This window comes from Lissotriton vulgaris, chromosome 11 (assembly GCF_964263255.1).
Source record: "Lissotriton vulgaris chromosome 11, aLisVul1.2, whole genome shotgun sequence".
NCBI classification, from domain to species: Eukaryota; Metazoa; Chordata; class Amphibia; order Caudata; family Salamandridae; genus Lissotriton; species Lissotriton vulgaris.
Window position 1 is genome coordinate 122,083,902 of NC_141699.1, and position 27,125 is coordinate 122,111,026.

At 46.0% G+C, this 27,125-nt stretch overlaps 1 protein-coding gene across 2 annotated transcripts in view; it reads left to right on the plus strand.

The window, feature by feature from the left end:
- GCN1 (GCN1 activator of EIF2AK4) overlaps nucleotides 1-27,125 on the plus strand; it is a 746,722-nt gene that overhangs the window by 133,294 nt on the left and 586,303 nt on the right. For both annotated transcript variants that reach the window (XM_086942874.1, XM_086942875.1), the window contains exon 9: nucleotides 596-704. In XM_086942874.1, the coding sequence (XP_086799000.1) occupies nucleotides 596-704 (109 nt within the window). The remainder of the gene's footprint in view (nucleotides 1-595; nucleotides 705-27,125) is intronic.

Below are 27,125 nucleotides of genomic sequence, written 5' to 3' on the forward strand. Positions count from 1 at the left end.
CCGGGATGATCCTGACACACTTATAGTTCATTCTTCCAGCATGTTGTCATTTAAGAGCCCGAGTTATGGCAACATTATGACCCTATCGTGTTGTGTTGATGTTCAGGAAAAATAAATAGGGTTGGACAGGTGGGGCCCTAACATGGACACACCTATTCAAGAAACAAGAAAAAACAAGAGTACAAAGCACACACTCTTCTAATGGTTTTCGTGTTAATGAGCCTGACAAAACACAGTTTTCCATGTTTCACAGATCAAGATTGATTAGCACTTTGGCTGTTTAGTCTGAAATTGTGCCCAACAATTAGATTACTGTAGGCTTTGGATCTCCAAGACCATGTTGGTTTCTTCTGGAGACTATTAGTAGTAAACTATTGGTTACTATTGCGCTGACACGACTGGCTGATCTTGAGTGGACTCCGGTTGTGTATTACTTTATGAATAGGGAATATGAGTGCATCTGTGTTTTACCTCACTCTACCAGAAGTATTTCTGGTTAATTGAGCTGAAATAGCTGCCAATTGCTTGTCTCTCTCTAGCTCTGTTATTTGTGGTTTGACCCAGTTTTCTTCAGTTGACTGGTTGTCTCTTCTAGGATAACTGCTCTCCATTGATCCGGCATCTCTCTCACGCTGAATTTAAAGAGTTAGTTCTGCCGGCCCTTCAGAAATCACTTCTCCGAAGCCCAGAAAATGTAATTGAAAGTAAGTAACTGCATGGGAGTAACCTAATGGGGTTTCTTGAATGAGTGGGGAACTGCAAAAGGAGATAATTGTCGGTAGAAAAGTAGTGAAGTGGTTTCTGGTGTTCGTGTATTGTACAGTTTGTAAGGTGGTTTAAAGTGTGGTGTGCGGCATTGGTATTTCAGATCAGTCAATATGATAAACTATTCAAAGGGGCAGTCAGAGGAAGCTTCTTTAACCAAAATGAAACACCAGTCCTTTGAATCCTGCTGCAGGGTGTTGGCCAGTTACCATCATCTATCATCTCTATTAAAGACCTTGGCACTCTAGTAGAAAATCTGCTGTTTTTGATGTTTGAATAACATCTAGGTTACAAGAATAACAATAGAAAACGCCATATCCACTTTAGAGTTCCAAACTTATTCATCTGTTAACTCATCTTTAAACAGATTGTTAAAATAATTTGACTTTTATGGTAGCTCTACATTCCCCAGTTATTTTTTTGTAGCAGTTCTATCGGTTTCCAGGAGCTTTTCCACAGTGACATTGATTTTGCATTTTATATGCATATTTAAGTTTGCAACCTTTTGCTGACTAGTTCTGACTAAATTCTAATGATTTCAATTTATTCCAATTGTTGCTGTGATAAACGAGCTATGCTTTCTGCTAGGCAAGCGAAGCAAAGGTCTTCTTTTCAATGTTTTCTTCCTTTCATCAAAGTCTTTTAACATGCTAAATTTTGTACCCCTGGGTGGAGTGCCATCTTAATCAGAGGTCTCATGTGGAATACAAGAAGTTGAAAAAGTAGCCTTCCGGACTTCATGCATCACAATAAATGTTGAAACTTAAATAGTGGTTCTATGGGCTTCCCTATCCCACCTACTGTATTAATACTGTCAGAGTAGCTTATCATAATTTGGTTTTAGCCCTGTTAGCTTTTTTATTTGTTTTTCTAGAGTGGCTGGTACCTGATGGGTGTGCGAGTTCTGCTCCCCAAAAAATCTCCCTGGTAAAAACTGTAACTTTTGTGCAATGGATCAGTCCTACCACATTAGTCATATAATTGGTCTAATTGCACTTTGAGAAGTCCTTCTCCATTGATTCCTTACCTTAGAATATCCCCAGGCGTCAGACTGGATCCGGAAAGTTTTCGTCAGCAGTATTCCTGCGCGTCGGTAGGCGTCGTCTGCGGCTCCATGTCCGTCATCGGCGTCTTGATCTCCGGAATGACGTTTGCGGAGTATTTAGACGCCGCCCTCGTGCGCTGACGTCAGTTCTACTTTTTCTGCGTCAGCAAGCACAGATCCGGGAAGAGCAAGTACCCTTAGTCACTTTTCGACTAACTTTTTGGTCTTTTTGACTATCTTTTTCGAGTCGACTTAGACTCCTGGTGCCGGAAGGGATGCCCGGTTTCAAGCTGTGCGACCCCTGTCACCGACTGATGTCGGTTGCCGACCCCCACCCCCGTTGTCTCTACTGTTTAGGGGCCGACCACGACGAGAGGTTGTGCCCCGAATGCCCGGTCTTGACTTCGAAAGCTAGGTGGGATCGATCCCGTAAGCTTCTCATGCTCCGGCAGTCAGCTCCGCGCCTCTCGAGTTCTCGTCGAGGAGGAAGTCTTGGGACTGGTCGCGGAGCTGCAGCCATCACCGCTCGTCGCGCTCCAAGTCCTCGCACTCAGGTAAGTCGAGGCATGGAAAGAAAAAGTCAAAGAAGCGACATCGCTCTTCTGACTCCCCTCACCGGTCTCGCGACTTGGCAGAGGATTCGGGTGGCACCACCCGCTAGGCACAGCTGGAGCCGCAGGAGTCGCGCCCAGCTCCACACCCTTCGGTCCCTGGGCTTAATGCGACTCCAGGCGAGATTTCTTCATGGCCATGAGGACTCTTTCCGCCGTTGAGGCCAGCCCGTGCGCCTTCGGGCCCCGCGGGTCCGACTGGGGCTCCTAGCGTGCCGGCGGCTTCGGCCCTGGCGTCGTCGGCGACTTCGGTACCTGCGCCGCAGGCCCCCAGGGATCCAGGCCTGGATCCTGGTCGATGTCAGTCGACCTCACGACTCCCCTGCTGGCGCAGACCCCTGTAATGTAATGTAATGTAATGTAATGTAATGTAAAAATTACTTATAAAGCGCGGCATTCACCGGACGGTTTCTTGGCGGTGCCACTCCCTGCGCTGTCCTCGGATGCCACCGTCCCAGGTTTCAGTCCCGGTCCGGGTCCAACGTCAGAACGGCGCCGTCTCCGGTGTCGATGAGTGAGCCCTTCACCTACGACCCGGCTCCGTCCTTTATGCCTGTTTATCAGGACACGGATGAAGGGGAGGACTGGGAGGGTTCTGAGGACCCTCTGGCACAGCAGTGCCAGTTACGTCAGGACTGGGCAGATGAGCTGGGGTATGCCAGTGGTCTTGACACATCGCCTGAAACTGGGTTTCTCTCTCCTCCTTCGGTGGCTACGGAGGAGGGGGCTACTTATGCTGTGGTGTTTGCCAAGGCAGCCAACGCCTTGGCACTTGAGCTCACTGCAGCGGCCGTGAGGACTGACCTCCTCACTGAGGTGCTTCAACCACCAGTAAGCTCTTCGGAGCCTATGCTGCAGTTCAACGAGGCCCTTACGAACGTTCTGATGGGCACTTGGTCCAGGCCCTCCAAAGTGCCTCCTGTGGATCGGAACGTGGCCCGACGCCACCGCCTGGCTCCGGGCGACCCCTGCTTTCTGTCCACCACCCCACTCCACCCCAGAGAGTCTGGTTATCCAGGCCTCCATGTTCTAGACCGCATTCCCGATCTCTCCCCCGGATCGGGAATCCTGCATACAGTGGTGACTGATGCGTCCCTCCTGGGATGGGGTGGGGGCACATTGAAGAGGCGGAGATCAGAGGCCTCTGGTCTCCGGCAGAGTCCTGACTCCATATTAAGCTTCTGGAGCTGCTGGCGATCCGACTTACACTGAAGGCATTCCTTCCCTCTGTCTGGGGAAGTGTACTGCAGCTGTTCACGGACAACACCACCTCCTTCTGGTACTGCAAATAAAAGGGTGGGGTGGAGTCGTGGACCCTTTGTCAGGAGGCTCTGCACCTCTGGACATGGCTGGAACACCAGGGCATCTCCCTGGTGGTTCAACACCTGGTCAGGTTCCCTGAACGCCTGGGCGTACGAACTCAGCCGCCGGTGCATGATGGATCGCGAATGGCATCTGAACTCGGACGTGGCGCAAGGTCTCTTTCAGCAGTGGGGAGAGCCTTGGTTAGATTTATTCGCCACCGAAGAGAACACGCAATGTTATCAGTTCTGTGCTTTGGAATTTCCAAGGCGGCACGCGTTCGTAGACGCTTTTCGTCGCGAGTGGAGCTGCGGTCTGTTGTAAGCCTTTCTGCCCAGAGTGCTGAAGATCAGGCGCGACCGGGCCAAAGTCATTCTTGTGGCTCCTGATTAGGCACGAAGGTACTGGTATCCCGATCTACTCAGCATGTCAGTCGATCCCCCGATTTGTCTGCCTCTTCAGGAGGACCTTCTGTCGCAGCAGCAGGGGACGGTCCTCCGGCCGAACCTGTCCAGTCTCCACCTACATGCGTGGAGATTGAGCGGCGACAGTTGAGGCCATTTGACTTGCCTCCTGAAGTCTTTGATGTCATTCTGGCAGCCAAGTGTCCCTCCACTCCACAAAAACGGTATACGCCTGCAAAGTGGAACAAATTTGTGGCATGGTGCACAGCAAAGGCTGTGAATCCACTATATGCCCCTCTTTTAGAAGTTTTCCTCTTTCTTCTTTCTCTTGCCCAGCAGGGCTCTGCTCTGGGCATTATCAAGGGCTATCTCTGGGCCATTTCAGCCTTCTTAAGGCTTCCTGATCAGCCTTCTCTTTTCAAGTCCCCAGTTTTAAATAGATTCTTGAAATGCATCACGCACATGTTCCCTCCTTTTCCTTTCGTGATGCCTCAGTGGGGCTTGAACCTGGTTCTTACTTATCTGATGTGTGCGCCCTTTGAGCCACTTCATAATTGCCCTCTTCGTCTCTGACACTCAAGACTGCTTTCCTGGTTGCCATCACCTCTGCCAGAAGAGTGAGTGAGCTCCAGGCACTTTACTCTTAGCCTTCTTTCCTCCCTCTCCATCCGGACAAAGTTGTTCTGAGGACTCATCCTTCTTTCATGCCCAAAGGGGTTACTGCCTTTCACATTGGGAGGTCCATCACCTTGCCTACCTTCGTTCCGCCTACGCATCCCTCGGAAGAGGAAGAGAGGCTCCATGGTCTGGACCCAAAACGCGCGCTCTCTTTTTACCTAGACCTCACACGACCGTTCCGGGTGGATGACCAACTCTTTGTTGGCTACGTGGGTGCTAAGAAGGGACAGACATTGCACAAGCGGACCATCTTTCGGGGGGTCGTTTTGAGCATCAACGTCTGTTATTCCTTGGCTAAAAAGGAGCCTCCTCTGGGGCTGCGCACCCAGAGTTCATGTCATTTAAAATAATACTACAAAAGTACAGAGAGAGGTTCTTTGGTTACACCCCTTTGTTTGATCATCTCCTTTATGGACATTTAATTGGACAGGACTCGTGGTAGCCAGTTTCTGAAGTAGTTCCCCATTACTAATTACTAATGGGTGATAAAAATATTGTTAACACAACCTCTACTAAAAAAAAATTAGGAACGGCTTTCCATTTTGAAACTCTGGGACTCGTGCATTAAGAAGGGTATTTACATTGTAAACTCTCTGACATAGAATTGTGAGATAGTTAATATTGTGAAAGCTTTGACAACACCATAGAAAAGGGGCTTTGCATTTTTTTATTACTGACAAACTGTCTTCCATATATTTCTTGTTCATGATGGGCTTGAGTGGTCTTTTTTCCGTTGTGTATGTTATTTTTTGTTAGTATTTAGTTGTGTGTCGTACTATCATCTTTTCAAAAATAAAATCTTGGGACATTGATTTATTAACCATTACGCTTTGTTCAGAGTTTCTAATCCACACCACCTCCTTGAATAAGCCTTGGAATATAACTCCTCATTACCCTGAGAGTTAAATGGTAAAGGGGTGTACTTGGTGCTCGGTTTGAGTCCTGTATTGATGTGACCCTCCTAGACTTTGTCTCTCCTCCTTTGTCGATCATGTTTATGAGCTTTTAATTAAGAAGCTCTTGAGTAAGCCGGCCTGTGAAATAGTACCATTGCCTATCAGTGATGGAGACGTTAACTCGGAGCCCGTGTCAAATACATTAGGGTGGGACTTTGCATGGGTCATAGAAAGTCCAGTACATTATGAACTGTTTTACCTAATGACCGATATAACTTAAATGGTGTTTACATTGGTATATGTAATAAGAATGGGTTTTAGATTTTGGTCTGTCTTACGAAGGCAATTGGAATGGGTTTCACATAGTGGACTCTCTAATAGATGTAGTAGGAATTGGTTTTATATTGTGAACGTTGATAAAAGCCTTATGAATAAGCTTTACATTGTTTAACACTACAAAACATTCTGACACAGGCCTCCAGTTAAAGAGTGGCAAGAAAGTTCGGATAGTTTTAAAGCTCATTTGTAATTTTTTGTTTAGTATTTAATATTAAAGTAATATTACTAACTGGACATTGGTTTATTATATGTTCATATGCCTTGCTGAGTTGTAAATTCGTAACACACACCACCTCGTTGAGTAAGCCTTATACTGCTTTGCTTTCCTACCATGAGGATCAAGTGCTACAGGGATGTACTTTGTGCCCAATTTGTGTCCTATGGTAAGGTGGTCACAGAACACTAGAGGTTAAACACTCTGATTGTTACAATTGGAGCACAGTAACTCCTGATTACCCCACCCTCTGAACCAGTTGCCAGATGAACTACCGTACAAGTGCTTTGTTATTATTGCCCACTATCTCAGAAAACCATCTGTCGCTATGTCCAAGAGGTTGGAAACTGAGTTTTCAGCATGTTTTGAATTTTAGATGCAGACCCAGGCTGTTTGCAAGGCAAAAGTTTCTGGCAGAGAGGTTAAATAATATTAATATAGTTCATGGAGGAGGATATAGTGCAATACCACAACATCTTACAATTTTTATGAACAGTTGAGGAAGAGGTAAACCCGGAGGTCATCCCACAACAACTATCATTTGCCCTTACTTAATAAGGACATTTCATAAGATTGTGTGATAGGAAGGAATTCATGAAGCAGTTGTTGCCCAAAAATGTGCAAAACTAGTCATGAAAGGATTGTTTGCTCTGTGCAGAGTGAATGCCCCAGAAGATTGGTGCATGTAGATGTGCTTATGAATGCTGTCTTCTCTTGTGTCCAACAGAGAAATTCAAATGGCGATTTCCATTCAATATAAAGGAAGGCTTGGTGTACTTTTTCATATCATCCTAATGATGTATGTTTTGACAATCATACAAAAGGCAAGGTGATCACTTTATGTAAGAGCAGTGTAATGTGTGGATCTTCTGCCACAAAAATGGGGTGCTTTCTATTTCCTCAGTACTAAAAGAGTATGTAATGCTTTTTTTTGCATAGTTCTCCGTCTTGAGGTAAAATTTGAAGTGTCAAACGTGGCACTTTCATGTATGAGCTGCATGACACTTTACCGGCTTTCAAGGTTAATTGTGTTATTGCTTACATCTTTGCTTGTCCTTGTTGTAAAAGACCTAAATCATCCTTTAGAAGAGCAAGGGCTGATGGAATGTTGGTGGAAATTGTGTACACTCGTTTTGAGAGAGCCTGAAAGCCATTGGTTAGTACTTTAAACCTCTATCAGCTTCCCAAATTCTTTCTGCAGCTTCTCTTTGTAAGTATCCCCAGTCTTTTTAGGTTTCGCCTGGCGTCCACTGCGCAGCAGTGTCGCGCAGGCGAAATCTTTTGTTTTTTAGTACGGGGCTTTATTCCGCCTCTCTCTTCCATTGGCTAGCTCCATAAATGGAGGCTAGCCATTGGAAGAGAGATCTGTCAGTAATTCTCCAAGCAGATTCGTGGGCGTTCCGGTGATTTTCTCTCTCTCCGCCCTTTTTAGAACACATGCGGCGGTGGGCGGTAGTTTTTTTTTTTACGCCATGTTTTTATTATTTCCATCGTGTCTTTTGCAGGAGTGGGCTGCGCTTTGTTTCCTGTCGTCTCCGTGTTCCGTTGTCTGTGGCTTCTTTCCGTCTTTTGTTTTTGTTCTTTTGTAGGTCTACTCCGTGTCCTGTCGCATGTCCGCCTTAATCATTATTTCACTTTTCCTTTCCGAACTATGCAAGTAAGTGCGTAGGTTCATAGGAGCCTGCAGCTCTCAGACCATGGGTACTTTGTATGGGGTCAATGAAGGCTGCCCCTGTCTCCCCCAGAAATATGGTGTCTCCTACGCCCCTGGTTACTGAGACGGATGAGCTGTAGCGAGGAGCTGTACCGTTCGTGCACTGGAGCTACAGAGGAGCAGGGCTGCCGAGGAGGAGCAAAGGTTCAGAGGAGGGACAGGGGGCAGCAAGTGACAACTGGAGGGGAGCCGGCGAGGGGCGGATATTGTCCAAGATCAGCGTGGCGTAGGCAGGAGCGCTGTGACCCACAGTGTGCTGCTCTGAGGAGGGGCTGGAGCAGAGGGGCGTGGGGAGGAGGGGCTCCGATCCCACAGCCGGAGCTGGCAGCGCCGCAGAGAAGTTCTGTCCGAGCCGCGGACTTCACTGCGTTTTGCAGGTGGATTATTGACTGGGCTGTGCGTTCACTGTTGGATCGGGTCGTCTTCTCTGGATGTGATCTCCTCAAACTGATCTGTTCTTGGTTGCCTAGATTTATTTCTTCTTTGTTTTTTTTAAAAAAAATTCTGTCCTGGGGATCTCACGTTTCCCAACCCCCTGGTCCTCTGGTGATTTCCCCCCTCCCCTCCCTGTCCTGACTACCTTGCCTCTGGCGTGACCTCTTTTCCCAGGATACAATCCGCATTGTGCGCTCCACACCCTTCCCAGGAGTCCTGTTTCCTTCGTAGCTTAAGAAGAGTCCCCCGCCCCTGTCCTATGACCCCAATACTAGCCCTCCCCTGCTCTCCCAGTCCCAGGGATACATCACTCAGGGGTACGCCCTGCCAGTCCCTATTTCTCTGACACTTTTTTTTATCTGACCTTTCCGACCCTAGAGTGCCCCCCTGTTTCCTCCCATACCCGGGGTCAAGATCTTGCCCACTCTTTCCCGTCTCAATCACAGCTGGGCAGGGGCCGGCGGCTGATAGTAGTAAGTAATTCTTAGGTTGTTGTCGCCGACCGCGCCTTGAAGACTTCCAGCAGCGCTGCTCCCAGCGCAGGGGCCAGGGGTGCGGGGTGATGGTGCATTGCACCCACGTGGGGTGGGGGAAGGGAGAGGGCAGGCGAGGAGACTGTACCGCATATGTGTGTGCCAGACACAGCCCCAGCCCTCCCTCCCTCCCTCGGGTGTCAGGGACCAATAGATCAATCTTTGAATAGACAATTCAGTGAATGAATGAAGGAATGAACCCCGTCGATCCAAGCGAAGCACCTCTTGGGCCGTCCGTGCATGCCAAGGCACCCCACCACTCCCCTCCATTGTTTGCGCCCTCAGTGCTCTTGGGTTTGCTCTGATTCACATAGCGCCTCATGCACCCGTCTAGCGCCTCCTGCCCACGGTGTGAGGAGCGCGCTTTCAGAGTCATGCCTCCTTTTACCACAGAAGCCCCGGTACCAGCCTAGACCCCCAAAGGAATGTTGTAGCAGTGTGCGGTGTTCACCTGCCTCGCAGCGTGACAGTGTGATGCTGCAACACGTTTTAAAAAGAACCCCTAAAGGGTGGCACCGCCCGGCGGCCCTTCTGCCAGAGGTGTGTGTTTTGTCAGCCTCTTTCTTATGTATGTCTGTACCTCACACTCATCTATTAAACGATATCATTATTAAATGTTCTTGCCTTTGATGAGCATGATTGCGATTGTTCTGAACGCAGAGCCACGAAGAACCCTCCTGTCAACCTTTCCTGAAGTGACACCGAGCGGGCCCAGGCCTCACTGGAAGCAGTGCCCTCACCCTTTCATCATTCCTTCTCTCTATGTATCCAGCCGTCCGTTCACCCTCCCATCAATCTATCCATTCTATCAGTCCATCCTTTCACTGATTGATCATTTCACCCTTCCATCCCTCCTTTCTCCCTTCCATCCCTCCTTTCTCCCTTCCATCCCTCCTTTCTCCCTTCCATCCCTCCTTTCTCCCTTCTAGGGCAGAGGGCCGCCCAATCGTTCCGCCACAACATCCTAGGGCATTATTCTTTTAGAGCCCGTGAGAGGCTCTTGGGCAGTTTCTTATTCAGAGTCCCCCGAGCGGGACTCCAACGTTCCAGGCATTCCTTAAAGTTGCAAGCCGCGTTGCTCTCTGCCCTCGCAGGTGCCCTCAGCTCTGAATCCTCTGCCATCTGATCTCACCCGGGCCCTCACTCACTTTTTACCCCTGTACTCTCCACTCTTACCCGTGCCCTCCGCTCTTACCCGTGCCCTCCGCTCTTACCCGTGCCCTCCGCTCTTACCTGTGCCCTCCGCTCTTACCCGTGCCCTCCGCTCTTACCCGTGCCCTCCGCTCTTACCCGTGCCCCCCGCTCTTACCCCTGTGCCCTGAGCTATTACCCCTGTGCCCTCAGCTCTTACCTGTGCCCTCAGCTCTTACCCCTCTGCCCTCAGCTCTTACCCTGCCCTGTGCCCTCAGCTCTTCCTAGGCCCTCGCTTCTGACTTCTGTGCCCTCAGCTCTTATCTGTGCCCTCAGCTCTTATCTGTGCCCTCAGCTCTTATCTGTGCCCTCAGCTCTTATCTTTGCCCTCAGCTCTTATCTGTGCCCTCAGCTTTTACCCCTCTGCCCTCAGCTCTTACCCTGCCCTGTGCCCTCAGCTCTTCCTAGGCCCTCGCTTCTGACTCCTGTGCCCTCAGCTCTTACCTGTGCCCTCAGCTCTTACCCCTCTGCCCTCAGCTCTTACACTGCCCTCTGCCCTCAGCTCTTACCCCTCTGCCCTCAGCTCTTACCCTGCCCTGTGCCCTCAGCTCTTACCTGTGCCCTCAGCTCTTACCTGTGCCCTCAGCTCTTACCCCTCTGCCCTCAGCTCTTACACTGCCCTCTGCCCTCAGCTCTTACCCCTCTGCCCTCAGCTCTTACCCTGCCCTGTGCCCTCAGCTCTTCCTAGGCCCTCGCTTCTGACTCCTGTGCCCTCAGCTCTTACCTATGCCCTCAGCTCTTACCTATGCCCTCAGCTCTTACCTGTGCCCTCAGCTCTTACCTGTGCCCTCAGCTCCTACCTGTGCCCTCAGCTCTTACATGTGCCCTCAGCTCTTACCTGTGCCCTCAGCTCTTACTTGTGCCCTCAGCTCTTACTTGTGCCCTCAGCTCTTACCTGTGCCCTCAGCTCTTACCTGTGCCCTCAGCTCTTACCTGTGCCCTCAGCTCTTACCTGTGCCCTCAGCTCTTACCTGTGCCCTCAGCTCTTCCCTGTGCCCTCAGCTCTTACCTGTGCCCTCAGCTCTTACCCCTGTGCCCTCAGCTCTTACCCCTGTGCCCTCAGCTCTTACCCCTGTGCCCTCAGCTCTTACCCCTGTGCCCTCAGCTCTCACCCCTCAGCTCTTACCCCTGTGCCCTCTGCTCTCACCCGTGCCCTCAGCTCTTGACACCTGTGCCCTGTGACCCTCGCCGGTGACCATGGCCAGCATGGCGGGGGAGATCGTGGCCTTCCTGCTGGCCCTGTCGGGCTGGGTGCTGGTCTGCTCCACGCTGCCCACCGACTACTGGAAGGTGTCGAGCATTGACGGCACGGTCATCACCACGGCCACTTTCTGGTCCAACTTGTGGAAGACCTGCATCACCGACTCCACCGGCATCTCCAACTACAAGGACTTCCCGTCCATGCTGGCCCTGGAGGGTGCGTCCCGACGTGGGGGGGGCGGGGGGGTGTGTGCTGCGTGTGTGTCTGTGTATATGGCTCTTTGTATGTGTGTGTGTGTGTGTGGCTCTGTGTGTGTGTGTGTGTGTGTGGCTCTGTAGGTATGTATGTGTGTGGGACTCTGTGTGTGTGTTTGCGTGTGGCCTTTGCGCGAGATTAAGCTATTGGCATTGTAAATGACAGTGCCATTTATTTATCTGTTTTCAAAACCAACACAAACATAAAAATGTTGTCATTTACAATGCCAATAGCTCTAACTTTTTCAAAGGCGAGATCGTTGCATTCCAAATGCTTGTTTAATATTGGCCTCTCCTTCTCATCCATCTTCCTCTTCCTCCAACCCTCTCTTCCCTTGTTTAGTCCCTTACCCGTATCCTCCCTTTGATTGTCTTTTTCAGCTTCTATTATTTTTTCATAGTCCCCTTCTGTGCCGGTGTACCTTTGTCTTGTCCTCCCTCTCCTGACTCCGAATCTCGCATTGATTTCGGTTCAGCATCAGACTTGGTCTTCGGATTGTGATGCTCTAAGCTGTTGCACATTTAGGCAGGAAGGCTGTCAGCAAACCGGCAGCGCACTGACTCACCACGACTCAATTCAACGCACAGCCGCGACTCCACTGCTGCCCGCGCGACTCACCGGGACTCTATTCAATGCACAGCCGCGGCTCTCTTGCTGCTGCTGCCCCGCTTCCTATAGCCTGTGCCGGCTGCGGTAACCGCGTCAGCCAAGTTGTCGTTTTCGTGGAGAATCGGAGCGAGGGAGGGGGGGTGCAGAAGAAGCAGGGTGCGTTAACCCAGCAGCAAGTAGCTCTGAATGGTTCTGTTCCCGTCCTTGTAGTGGTTATGGTTCAGTTCTGGCTCAAAGGCTCAAGGATAAATGACTGAAGAGGTTCAAGAAGCTTCTAAGCTGGTGAGTCAGTGCGTAGAGTCTATGGTCCTTATTCCTCTCCGCCAGACCAATTGCCACGAAAGCCGTTCAGTCCAGCTTGCGAGTGCAGCTGCCATTAGATGGCCCGAGGAGTGCCACGGAGGGGGTCCGGTTACTTCCGGGTGCATCCTGCGGCTCTCCCAGAGTGCCCCACTCGTCACTACTAGTTAACTGTTTCTCAGTATTGCCATAGTCTTTATTTCCATTTGCTACTTCCGTCTCCCAGACAAATGTTAGTGCAGCAGTGAGTTCCTGGTGCTTGGAAAGTGCATGCACTGGCGAGCTGAGGAGGGTCAAGTACGGCCTGCAGTAGTTTTACATCAGGCACCATAATGCAGACCCCCTTTGGGTTTTCATTTAACTTTAAGACACTCTAAAAATCATGAAGCAAGAATCAAACTAGTATTCGGGACGGATTATTGAACCAATATCATCACTTCTGGCAGTTGTTAAATTTAATAGTAGTAGGAAGCATGCGCTCAGGTCAAGAAATAGCTCCTGTTCCTCCTACAAGAAGAACAAAGAAACAGCTGGATTCAATAACATGAAAAAGAGTAAAAGCAAAAACTTCAGGAGGGAATCAATCTTCAGTTTTGCAGATTTTTCGCTGTTCTAAAAATCTATGAAAATTGCTCCTATATTAGATTTTATGAAAGATTCCATTGGAGCCATGCTGTCAATACAAATGGGAGACAGAAACAACAACTTTCAACCTCAGACAATCCAGATTTTAAGATGCAAGCTGGGTCAGGGTCACGGTCAAGATCCACAAAACATTATTAAAGTTAAATATTTGGGGAAAATAGAAAATGAAGGCTTGCTAGAGGGGTATAATATGGACCTGGAAATGCTAACAAAAACATCAACAATGCAAATGGCACAAGATGATGCAGACTTACGAGACCTCAGAAAGTTCTGATATCGGGGGCCCACCTCCCTCTGGAAGTTAGAGAAGAAATCAAAAAAAGCTAAATTGAGACAGAACCCAACGCCCCTAGTTCCTGAAGTAAACCAGATAAATTAAGAGTCACTAGTAGCTGGTTCTCCGGAATTACAGTACAGAGTATTAAGTGACAGTTCGAACCCCCTGGGTTTAAACTCAGAGGTAAGATTGGATATGGAGAACAGCATACTCTTTAATGAACGTTTTGGCAAATTTGAAGAGCATCAAGAACAAAAAGGAGAACTCTGAATAAAAGAGGATAACCTACAGCTTTGGAGTACTCCATGTAGCATTCATACCTGCAGTGATAAAAAATTCCCAAGTACGACAAAAAAGAAAGAGGAAGAACAAATAAACCCTTCAGTTGGCTACATAAATACATCCTAATGTGATTCGGAATGCCTGCAAAGCCAAACTTTACCAACTTCGGGTAAACAAGATCTTTGGGCAATATGGGACATATGTTATAGAACTTTACACCTGACACTGGAAGGTCTTGCTCTTCAATCAAATAAAATGGAGGTACAAATTGACTTACTTATTGTCATGGCAAATGCAGTGGCCGGAATAGATCCGAAATGAGCAACACTAAATAGCCTGATATTAAGAGCTCAAACGCAAGCAGCTGCCTCATATTTGGACTGTACGTGTGCCCCAATAATTAATAAATTGGCAACAATACCGGATGTGATGAATACTATGCTTGAAGACTTAAAATTGAGCCTTCAAATTGAAAGGTCAAACGAACAACGGGAAAACAGAAAAACAAAAGATATTGAACTAATTAGTACAACATTACAAAGTGATTTTGGTCAGTTGAAGCCACTGAGCGAAACGCCAAGCAAGCATAAGACAATAAAGGTAACCGGTCAAGATCATCAGCAAGAAAGGTTGATATCAAATACTCCACAAAAACCTATAGAACTGTTTACAGAAGAAAAAGAAGCTTGGGGGGAAAAGCAAGTAACTTCTCCGTTCTTTGGTTTGACAAAAAAAATACAAAAAGCAAGAAACATGGCTAAATGTAACTCCGTAATTACTATACAAAACCAAGAAATAGGACAATAGAAGACTAACGCAGATAGTCTAAAACATAATGAATTACTGGGAAATCAGGATAAAGAAATACATGGAAAACAGTCTACTCAATCTAATGAAAAAAGCAAGAAATATTTCTTTCTATTCAAGATAGGCAGAAGTGAAAAAACGTTAAAGGAACTAAGTAATGTAGATAGTGAGCAAAGTGACCGACAAAATTTGTCTGAAGATAAAAAACAAGTGGGTTACATCCTTACGAACCAGACATAGAAGGGATAAATATGAACATAACACAGAAAGAAGCTGTGCTGTTAGAAGAGCATAAACTATTTGAGAAGATGTCAGCTGCTAAACAGATGTATTGCTGGAAAAAGCTGAAACAAAAACGTTAATTGATTCAGGTATAAACTGCGGTACCGTGGAATGATACAGAGAGTTGCCCTATACTACGGATACAAAGAACAATCAAGGTACATCAAAGTTCAAATCATAGTCCAAAACTGCTCCAAAATGGATCAAATAAGAGTATGTATCTGACTCTGAAGGGCTTGATGGAGTCAATAAATGTACAACAGAGTCTACCAATGAAGGAGCAAGCATTCAACCATTGCATAGGATGGAAGAGAGAAATCAATCATCAATGGTAATATCCAACTCTTATTTAAACCTGAATACTGATCCAGGGGTAGACCGGACATAATAAACAGAGGAATATCTTACATCTTTTTAAAGCTATTCCGTCTTTAGAAAACATCACAATTGAAAACATTAAAGCTATTGAATTCCTCCTAAATAAAGAAAACAGTCAAGAAATGACATTGATAACTCTGAACTCTGACTGTGCATTAGAACTAATCATTGATGAAAATGAAACCTTTTTAAGCTAGGGAATAACAATTATTCTCCAGTATTGGGGTGTCTTTCATAGATTCACATGCTTGAATATTCCCCGTCGTCGGAGTGGGAGTCCCACGGTAAATAAAATAGCAATAAATACTAAATATATATAATAATATATAATAAATATATATATACATAATAAGGAAAAACCCAAAAAATGCATACAAGAAGCATCTGGTACCTAACCAAAAAATTCCACATAGGAATGCATGGGGAAAAAGAAGTTCCAATGCAGCCTATCCTTGTCATTATGTTAGTCCAAACTGCAGCCAATCAGGCGTCAGCAGCCCTCTAGAACCTTCTCCTCAGAGCTCAAGCCCTCAGATTTTCTACCGCACGTCGTGTGTAAGGGAGTCTCCCTGAGCTCTGCTCAGTTTTCTTTCTTCAAGTGTTCCAGTTTTCTCCAAAATGTCTTCAAGTAAGAAGACTCTCTTCAGAGCTTGTTCCTCCTGTGGAAAGCTGAGATTATTTCATGATGACCCACACAGTAAGTGTATTTACTGCCTTTACCCGGACCATGAAGTAGGCACCTGTAAACTCTGTAGAAAATTCTCAGAGAAAACTCAAAAGGACAGAGAAGGCCGTTTACTTGTTTGGCTTCAAAGGCTAAAGGACAAGGACAATGTACTTTCTGATGCTGAAAGTCAAGTGCCAGGCCGTTCTAAAGCAGCTTCTAAACGTGTTAGTGTGCAGGAGGTGCCTTCACCATTTCTTAAAAAGAGGAAAGTTTCCCTCGCTTTGACCCCTGCGGTGTCTTCACCCTTACCTACCACGTCTGGGCCCACGAGACAAAGCTCTCAGGCTCCTTCTGCTTCTATGTCCAGTTTTTCTGTGAAGAAAACTGAATTTTCGTCGACGACGGTAGTCCCAGCTCCGTCGACGAGAGTGGCTGTCTCTGGTTCCAAATTGACGACGACGGTCACGACGACTCGGCCTCTGGATCGTCGTCAGCTTTAGCGTCGACGTCTTCGTCGTCGATGAGAGTGGTTCTTAGTTCTGAGACCGTGTCTTCTTTGATTCCTATTTCATCTTCGTCGACGAAGAAACCTCACTCGTCGACGACCCGGTCGTCGTCGACTAGAAGTTTGAAGACTCTGACTCCGTCGGCGCCCTCGACGATGAGCGCACCGTCGAAGTCTATCCCGTCGACGAGAGGGCCTGTGCCATCTGCTCCGTCGACGACCGCTCCGTCGACGACCGCTCCGTCGACGACCGCTCCGTCGACGACCGCTCCGTCGACGACCGCTCCGTCGACGATGATTCCGTCGACGATGACTCCGTCGACGAAAACTTTGAAAGTGAAGGTTCCATTGACGATGGCTGCGACGATACCAATGAAGATTGCTCCGTCGACGGTCTCCTCGTCGACGATGGCTTCCAAGTCGATTCCGTCGCAGAAGTCGACTGATGTCATGCCGTCGACGCGTATGCAAGACGCAATTTCGACGCCGGCCTCTTCATTTGCTACTATGCCTTTACTGCCTTTACAGTCCAGCAAAACACAGTTCGAGACTTTCACAGAAAGTGAGATGATTAATCCTCCATCTCCGCTGTTTGCTACTGATTCTGATCAAGAGTCTGATAACCAAGCGCAGAGTCTTTCAGATCTAAATATTAAATGCCAAGAATTCAGTAACGACGAGGAAGATCAGTATGGCCAACATCAAACATCTCACCCTCAAGTTCCAACTGCGATGTTGCCTATATCAATGATATCAAACCTCCAAAGTATGTTGGAAGATTACAATCGCCGTTTTCCACCAACACCACAGGTTACAGCTGTTCCATCGGTGCTGAATCCAGTTTCTGACCCGGTTCTGGCTCCTCCTCAACCGGCGTCGCCTGTAACTATTCACAGAACTACATCAGTTCGTGTTCACACTACCATTTATCCAGAGGATGATGATGACGAGAATCCTCCAGAGCGTGAAGATGGTAAAGTTTCTGAAGCAGATGAGGATGGTGAAGAACATTTAGCGGAGTGGGATGACTATCGTGCTCAAACACCATCTCCTTCTCAGGTGCCAACAGGGGATTCTCCTCCAGTAGATATCGCAGGCTTCCACCAGTTAATGGACAGGGCGGCGCAGCGATTCAAATTGCCACGAGCTCACAGAGAGGAAGATTGCTTCCTATACGATTTCAAGAACCAGCCCTTGAAACAGATCCACACAGTCCCGATTATAGACTTCATCTGGTCTGAAGGGGAGAAAATTATGAAGACGCCAAACTCTCTACCAGCACAACTGCCGAGGTTAGAGAAGAAATACAAAGCTCCTGTAGGATCTCCAGCATGCCTTACAGGTCAACCTAAGCCCGACTCTGTCGTCACGCAGGCAGCTCAACGAAGTTCAAAGAATCCGGCGTCTACAATCACTGCTCCTCCGGACCGTGAGGGCCGTCGCCTAGATGCTATTGGGCGAAAATTTTCCTCCATGTCCTCTACAACGGTTCGAGTTGCTAACGCAATGGCCATATTAGGTCGTTATGACCGTCAGGCTTGGGCTGACATGTCCGCCTATGTGGCGTTACTCCCGGATGCTTCCAAGGTAGAAGCACAGAAAATTCTGCAAGAAGGTGAAAGAACGGCAGAAGAACTTATTGATTGTGCAGTGGATGTAGCCTGCACTGGTTTTCGCCAACTCGCTGGAGCGGCTGTCCTGCGTCGTCAGGGTTGGTTACGCTCCACTTCGTTTCGACAGGAAGTTCAGGCAAGAATCCTAGATATGTCATATGACGGCGAGTCATTATTTGGAGCGCATATAGATGAAGCGCTACAATCCATTAAAAATGACACGGACACTGCACGTGCTTTGGGTACCCTTCAGTTTAAGAAGCAGCCCTTTCGGGGTGCTCGAGGACGTGGCACTACATCCACTTTTCGTGGAGGAAGCAGTCAATATCGGTCCTTCAACCAAGGTAACCAACGTTTCACCAGTAACCGCCAGCAGTCTTCCCGCCAGCAATCTGCCAGAACTTACAGAGGGAAGTCTAATTACAGAGGACAATCCAACAAACGTCAATGACTTGTCTATCGAACGGAGAATTGGAGGTCAAATCTCTCTGTTTGGTTCTCAATGGTCCTCCATTACTACGGACCGTTGGGCACTCGACATTGTGAAGAGAGGCCATGCATTGGAATTTGTCGAGGTACCTCCTCCAACGCCACCTTCCGGACCACCACCTCCGCACCTCAAGGAACTATTTCATCAAGTTCGCCTTCTCATTCAAAAAGGTGCGGTGGAAGTAGTGCCAAGGTCTCAGAGAGGGAAGGGGTTTTATTCCCGTTTTTTCCTTGTCATCAAAAAGAACGGAGAATGGAGACCAATACTGGACTTGAGAGCACTCAATCATTATCTCAAGGATCAGACCTTCCGTATGCTGACGCTTGCAGAGATCTTGCGTTTGCTCTCAGTCGGAGATTTCATGACTACCATCGATCTCCGAGACGCTTACTTCCATGTCTCAATTCTATCGGGTCATCGCAAGTTCCTGCGCTTCAAGGTGGGGCACCTTCATTTCCAATTCAGGGTCCTTCCATTTGGCCTCCGTTCAGCCCCCCGAGTCTTTACAAAAATGTTGGCTCCGGTCATGGCTTTTCTTCGTCTACAAGGCATACAGATATTCCCATATCTCGACGACTGCCTCCTGAAATCACAATCCCGCTCACAACTTCTACACCATACTGCAGTTTGTCAGACAGTATTCCGTTCCTTGGGTCTGTCCATCAATCTGGAGAAATCTCAATTGCAGCCAACAACTTGCAGGGATTTCCTAGGAGCAACGCTGGACACCAAACTAGCCAAGGCATTTGTCTCTCGGGAACGTCAGCAAAGGATTCTCCGACTAGTTTCGCTACTTCTAGCAAAGAAGTGCGTTTCAGTCCGTTTGTTGAAGTCCTTTTTTGGGATGGCTTCGTCGTGCATCGCTCTTGTCCCTCATTCCCGGCTACGAGCACGACCTATCCAACAGGCTCTGGACAAGCAGTGGCGTCAAGTCACCGGTTCCTTCAACGATCAGGTTTCCATCACCATTCCCATGAAGAAGGCGCTCAAATGGTGGGCACAACCACACCAGCTAGCGGCAGGCACGTCCTTTCTGTCCAACACCCCAGATTTGACACTAACGACGGATGCCTCCCTGGAGGGCTGGGGAGCTCACCTCCAAGACCTGTCCGTCAAAGGGAAATGGACTTTGCATCAAAAGACCTGGCACATCAACAAGTTGGAGCTTATGGCTATCTTTTTGGCCCTGAAATCATTTCAACCAGTGCTGCAGGGAGAGTCAGTTCTCATACAGACGGACAACACGACCTGCATGCATTATATAAACAAACAGGGCGGAACAAAGTCTCCGGTGTTATCCCGCCTGGCAGAGGCGATTTGGGACTGGTCCATCAATCATCAAATCCAAATCACAGCAGTTCATCTTCCGGGGTTGTCCAACCTCCTGGCGGATTCCCTAAGCAGGTCCCGATCATCCAACCACGAGTGGGAACTCCACCAGCCAACACTCGATATGGTCTTTCACCGTTGGGGATGCCCGGAAATCGACCTCTTTGCGACTCCAGAGAACCGCAAATGCCCCGCCTACGCAAGCTGGCATCCCCACAAAGGATCCCAAGGCAATGCCCTTTTGATGGATTGGTCGAATCTCTTCGCCTACGCTTTTCCTCCGATCCCTCTAGTGCCTCGAGTACTTTGGAAGATGCGGAGAGAACCCTGCCACATCCTTCTGATTGCTCCCAGGTGGCCACGACAGGCGTGGTTCTCGGAGCTGCTACTCCTGTCTCAATGCAAACCCATTCTTCTTCATCCTCGAATGGATCTTCTCTCCATGAACGGGGGTCAAATCTATCATCCGGACCCCTCTTCCCTGAGCTTGTCAGCCTGGAACCTGAGCACTGTGAATTTGCACATCTAAGCATCCCTCAGGAGTGACGTAACATCCTCGCTCAGGCCAGGGCTCCATCAACTGTAAAGACTTATAAGTTGAAATGGAAACGCTTTTGCCACTGGTGTGCAGACGCCGGAGTACATCCTTTGCGTGCCACGCCCGCTGAGCTTCTCCCTTTCTTTCTCCATCTGGCTCAGTCGGGTTTGTCACATGCTACTTTAAGAGTTTTTCTGGCGGCAATATCACGCTTCTGCCATGATGGCTCCGCCTCCTTATGCTCATCCAGATTGATACGTCAATTCTTCAAAGGACTTCTTCGGACTTTTCCTCCAGTTCGGCGTCCCCCTCCAGAGTGGCGCCTCAACATTGTCCTATCACAGTTAATGACTGCTCCGTTTGAACCAATCCATAAAGCAGACCTCAAGTATGTCACCTGGAAGGTTGCGCTTTTACTTGCTTTGACGTCTTCACGTCGAGTGAGTGATATACATGCTTTCACGATTAAACAACCATTTCTGCAGTTCAAACCGGATTCTGTGCTTGTACGCACTAACCCTACTTTCCTTCCAAAAGTGCCGTCAGACTTCCATATTAATGAGCCTGTTATACTGAAGTCTTTCTTTGCCAACCCGCAATCACCTGCGGAACAACGCTTGCACTCTTTGGACATTAAAAGATGTTTAAAGTTCTACATCAGCAGAACAGCCCAGTTCCGAAAATCGGATCAGCTCTTCATGGCCTATGGCCGTTTTCAAAAAGGGCGACCAGTCACCAAACCTACAGTAGCCCGCTGGGTGGCTTCGGCGATTGCTTTCTGCCATCAGAAAGCGGGAAAGCCTTTAAAGTCTACAGTAAGAGCCCACTCTACCAGGTCTGTGGCCTCTTCGACTGCACTCTTTGCCGGAGTTCCATTGCATCAGATTTGCAGAGCAGCCACGTGGTCCAGCAGGCACACGTTCACAAAACACTACAATCTGGGTGCCATGGCTGAAGGAGGTACCGCAGTGGGACAAGCTGTGCTCCGTAATCTTTTTCAATAAGGTGAGCCTCTGTTCTACCCTCCTCCTATGGTTTCCAGTCTTATGCTTGTCTTCTCTATGTATACATATAGTTATATAACTTCTATGGCATGGGTTTACACCTGTTGATTCCAACCTTTTGTGTATACATTGCATCCTGGAAACTTTGTGTTCGGATACGGACTGCTTACTATTCTATATTCAAGCATGTGAATCTATGAAAGACACCCCAATACTGGAGAAGAACAATTGTTACTTACCTGTAAACAGGTGGTTCTCCAGTATTGGTGTCTTTCATAGATTCACATGCGACCCTCCCATCCTCCCCTCAGAGGCTCTCTTCTCCTCATAGACTCTGTGGTCACTCCTGTGCTACGAAAATCTGAGGGCTTGAGCTCTGAGGAGAAGGTTCTAGAGGGCTGCTGACGCCTGATTGGCTGCAGTTTGGACTAACATAATGACAAGGATAGGCTGCATTGGAACTTCTTTTTCCCCATGCATTCCTATGTGGAATTTTTTGGTTAGGTACCAGATGCTTCTTGTATGCATTTTTTGGGTTTTTCCTTATTATGTATATATATATTTATTATATATTATTATATATATTTAGTATTTATTGCAATTTTATTTACCGTGGGACTCCCACTCCGACGACAGGGAATATTCAAGCATGTGAATCTATGAAAGACACCAATACTGGAGAACCACCTGTTTACAGGTAAGTAACAATTGTTCGTAGGCCTCATCAAACTGTATATCCAAGTTCATTTACCTTCTATGAGAGCCCAAAATTTCAACAGAAAAATACAAATCTTCAGGTTTTTTCAATATTGAAAAGCCCTATAGGCAAAACGGATAATTTAGCAACATCTATAATGAATCAATCTAAAACAGAAATGCCAATTAGACTAAATGAAGGCTGGATTACAGCAGCCCTTCATGGTAGAGGTCAACCGTGACAAAATAACTTTAAGAAGCCCAAGGAGGAAATATATAACTTATGTGAACCCATAAAACTTTGTTCCTGAAATATAAACGGGGTATTTTTTAAAATAAAAATTGCATACCTTCCTCGATGTCAAACAACTACCAGTTTATATTTTTACAAGAAACTTGGGCTACAGATTCAGTAATGGTGTAAGGTTTCAAAGGATACTTTGGGCTGGAAACTAAACAAATATGGATGCCCTATTGGGGGCCTAGCAACATTTATAGCCATATACTGGAAAGTGGAGCATGTACAAGTGGTTCCAAATTATAATCATTTCTTAATAGTAAAGCTACGGTACATGGAAAGTAATAAATTACAATTATTATTACTTATAAACTTATATATACATTCTAAATTAAGCTCAGGGAAGAACATGAGTACTAGTTTTACTAGTTTTTTATTACAGCAAATGATTGAGGACCCAGTCATTGAATATATTATCTCAGGGTACTTTAACCTAAACCTGTTATTGCCCTATTCAAGAGACTATACAATCTTACAACAGGATTAATTATCTGCAATTCCACAGCAAACATCAACTATGGTAATTAGTACCCCACGATATAGAATCATTGGGATTCAGAATTTTAAATGGGTGGTTTCCACATGATACACAATGAGCATGGACATATCATTCACACCATAACAAATCAAGAATCAACTATACAATTGCACCTTTGAATGTTTTTATCAAGAAATCATCTTTCTGTATTGAGAAAGTGAATGATAGTGACCATAGCCAGCAAATACTTGTTATAAAGCTGCATTGTACACAACATAAAAAATATGCAACTGTACCCGAACAGACGGGAACAATTATAGGAGACTAAATTGGAAAGAAGACTCCAAAATTTGGTTAAAGAAAGCTTCAAAGAGGAATCTTTGACTGTAATGGAAAGTTGGGTGTACTGCATAAAAAAACTAGTTAATACATTTGTGTCAAACCCCTATTATAAGTAATACCAAAGGAGTCAAGTTTGAAGCGAGAAATAAAATTATCACACACAACGCAGATCCTGAGAAGATCTCGTAATAGGCTTTGGCGAAAGAAAAAAAGACGCCCAAATGATATGGTCTTACGTTCTAATTTTAAAAGTATTAATCATAACTTACAGAGGCTAATCTGGGATAAAAAAAATTCAAGCACAGCAAGATCTCTGGGTTAAGGCACTATATACAAGTAAACAACAAAACTCAAAAGATTTCTAGAAAATGATAAATGGTTTATTATGACCTACTGAAACAACTGTATCATCCACATTAAGCGAAGCAGATTGGATCAGATACTTAACATCACACCTAAACACCAACTGGGGAATCACACAAAAAGATGACCGTGTGAAGGTGAAAGATATGCTAACAAAGGATTTTGATTATGAAATTGACATAACAAAAAATCAAGTATGCAAACTAATTCAAAAACAAGAAGATGGTGCTCCTGGTCCCAATGGTATTCCATTGGCATTATATAAAGAAAATCCTGCTCTTTGGGCAGAATATCTCATGAAGGTGTTTAAGGAATCTGTGAGACATCGACAATACCGGAAACATGGAAGGGCTCATTAATATCACCAATCTATAAAAAAGGTGACTGGGCACAGCCTGGCAATTATCGATTAATTACCCCACAAGTCACTGATGCTAAATTATTTGCAGGAGTCCTACTATCAAAATGATCTGCCTGGGCAAAGGAGAAACGGATAATTCTACCAAATCATACGGGGTTCACACCAGGATTGGGAACCAAAACAAATATATTAGTGTTATCAGTACTAATGAACAAATATATTGAAAAGAAGCAACCACTGTATTTGTGGACTTTAAATCGGCCTTCGATTATGTACAAAGGCAACTACTTTGGCAAAAGTTGAAAGAGCAAGGCATTACATCTTCCTTCTTAACATCGATCCAATTACTCTATTCAAAGACGTGGGTTAGAATTCGGTTGGGTGATGGCTTGTGTGTTTCGAAGGTAATTCCAACTTCCATGGGCCTAAAGCAAGCATGTGTTTTGGTCCACTTGCTTTTTATTCTGTTTCTATCGGACCTAACACAAGCGATGGATAAGGTGAATGCCTACCTTCCAAAATTTGCTAGTACTCCAATATCAAATCTGTTATATGCAGACAATGTTATCCTATTAAGCCAAACAAAGGTTGGGCTACAACGCCTGATAAATAGGATATCAAGGTGCTCCCAGTCAAATGGTATGATTATAAACGACACCAAGACACAATTTAATGGAAGTCAACAAAAACCTAGGGTCAAAATATAAGCATAAATGGCTCCTCCAAAACTTACAATTAGAACAAGTAAGATCATATAAATATCTGGGAGTACTATTCGATGATAAAGGATCATTTCATCCACATACAGTTGATATGCAAAGGAGAGCTAACACCCTAATGACAGAATTTAGAATCTTGCAGAAGTCACTAGGGGGGCTGAATTACCTACAGCTTTTAAAAGTAATATCGGCAAAACTATTGCCAATGTTAACGTATGGTAGCGAAGCATTGTGTGAAAAAGACTATAATCATCAATAATGTTGTGACGAAAATCTTCAAATCACTTTTTCATCTTCCCCATAATGCATCGCCTGCACAAATTAGATTGGAATTTGGGCTAACTAACCAGCTAATTGCACGAAAAGGCCAATTCATAAAAGTATGGAATAGAATTAAAATGGATAATGTAAATCAAATGTCCAATCTGTTATGGCAGGAAATAAAAACAAGTCTGATGTCTCAATTCTGGAAATATTTACAAGCCACTTTAGATGAATATTCTGCCCACATGACCTGAAACATGCCAATAACTACAGATTCATTTACAATATTTATCAATAAAATAACACTACATCTATCATTATATACTGATAAAGATTCTCTTGCAAAAACAATACATTCCATGGTCATTAATGACCGGGTATACAAAAGTGAAAGTTCAATCCTAATTAGAAACTCCTTGGTCTTTGAAGCAAAAAAATATTTTTATAAAAGACCGTTTTGGCGTCTTCCCAGGTTTATGTCACATAATGCCTTGGCTTCGATCAGCGGAATTGATGCCCTGCCACTTATGCAAAATGGGAGAAGAGAACTTATTTATTTGCTTTGTATATGCCCAAAACTTAAAGATGAAAGAAGATCTATACTGGCATTTTAATTCCCGAGGAGTACGGACCTGTAGACAAGCACTGATAAGATGTCTACGTTCAGATGACATAGCACTGAACTCCGCTTTTGTAAAGTTTTTATCAACAAAAAGAAGGGAGTTAGACCAGCAAGATTAATTTGTGCTGTAATATAGGATGTACATAATATGTACATTTGTATTATGAGGTCTGAACTATGAAGTGTTGCTATATTTAACTATTATGATGATTTTGATTAACCTATCAATGTATGTTTTTATTAATTTTAAGCTGGACTTTTATCAATAATATCCTTATTACAACAGGAATTATTGTCACTATATTGTAAGATTTTAATTAACCAAACAAATTTGAGTTTCAATTTGACTCCACATCTGTATACTCTTCATACTTTCTCCATCTCTTTCCTTTGCTACCCCTTGCATCTGGCAGAGTTTGTGCCATACTGGAGGTAGCAAGAGAAGATCTATTGACTCCTTTTGGTTATTTTAATTTAATTTGGTTGTGATCGTTTTGTATTGACTGCATAGCTTTGTGATGCGCATGTGCCCTCTCAGCGCTGGACTTTGCGTGATGTACAGATGGTTGCTATGGTTTCGCTGTATGCTGGGGTCTAGCTACGCCTGCATTCTGTGCTATGGACTGCATTTGTTTGTGTCCTATTTTTTTGGGGTGGACCGCTTGTGGGTGCAGTATTCGTGGAATTATAATAAAGTGCTAGCAGATTTGGATTGGTGCGCTATGGATGAATGCCGGCATTTGGTGGTTACAGTTTCATATGGAGATGCTCATGGTCTGTAAAATTTTAGAGGTGTGTGTCCTGTTTCATCTGGGAGGTTGTTATGTTGGACACGTTTGTAGTGCTGGTCCCTGTGGTCACCAGTTGCATATGTGGGGTGGGTGTGTGTTTGCAATGCCAATGTTATGGGGTTTAACCGGGCAGTTACTGGTTCGATTCAGTAGAGTTGCTCAGACTGAGCTTTGTGGTTTGCTGTTCAGACTGGGACCGATTTTTGTGGCCGGAGATTGAGTGTGCGTGGCAGTGCATAGAATAGAATGGGCTGGAATTTCATGTTGCAAGGGAGGATTGTGGGTGCGAGAGTGGGAGGGTCACAGGACTTCATTCAGTGAAGCGGAAATGTTTTGCCTAGTGTTCCCCTTCGTGTTTACTGAGCATTTTTGTAGGGCTGTAATTTTGCATAAAATAATGGTGAGAGTGGAAGTGATTTGTCGGAAATATTATTGGGCACGTGGGGACCCCACATTTGCAAGTATTTTGATGTTTGCGTGTAGTTATCTCCAGGGAGATGGCTGTAGCTGGAGGGACATCATCAGGGAGAAGAATGGAATCGCTGGGGACTTCATTGAAGCTATGGGCCTGGGGATATATGGTGGCACCAATACCCCACCACAAAGCAATACACTTGCATGTCGGCAGCACACAGGAGGCTCTCCAGATTGGACTATCTTGTTACACAACTCCCTGATTTAAGGGAATTTATGGGTGCAACACACATAGCTCGCGGTATATCTGACCACTCCCCATTGGAGGCGAGGCTTGAAGGCCCCGACAAGGACAACACCCTGCCCCCATGGTTAAACCGATGCTACTTTAGTGACAGTGAGTTTAGGGAAGACATGAGGAACGGAGCAGTATCATACTTCACTGACAATGTGGGATCTATGAACTCC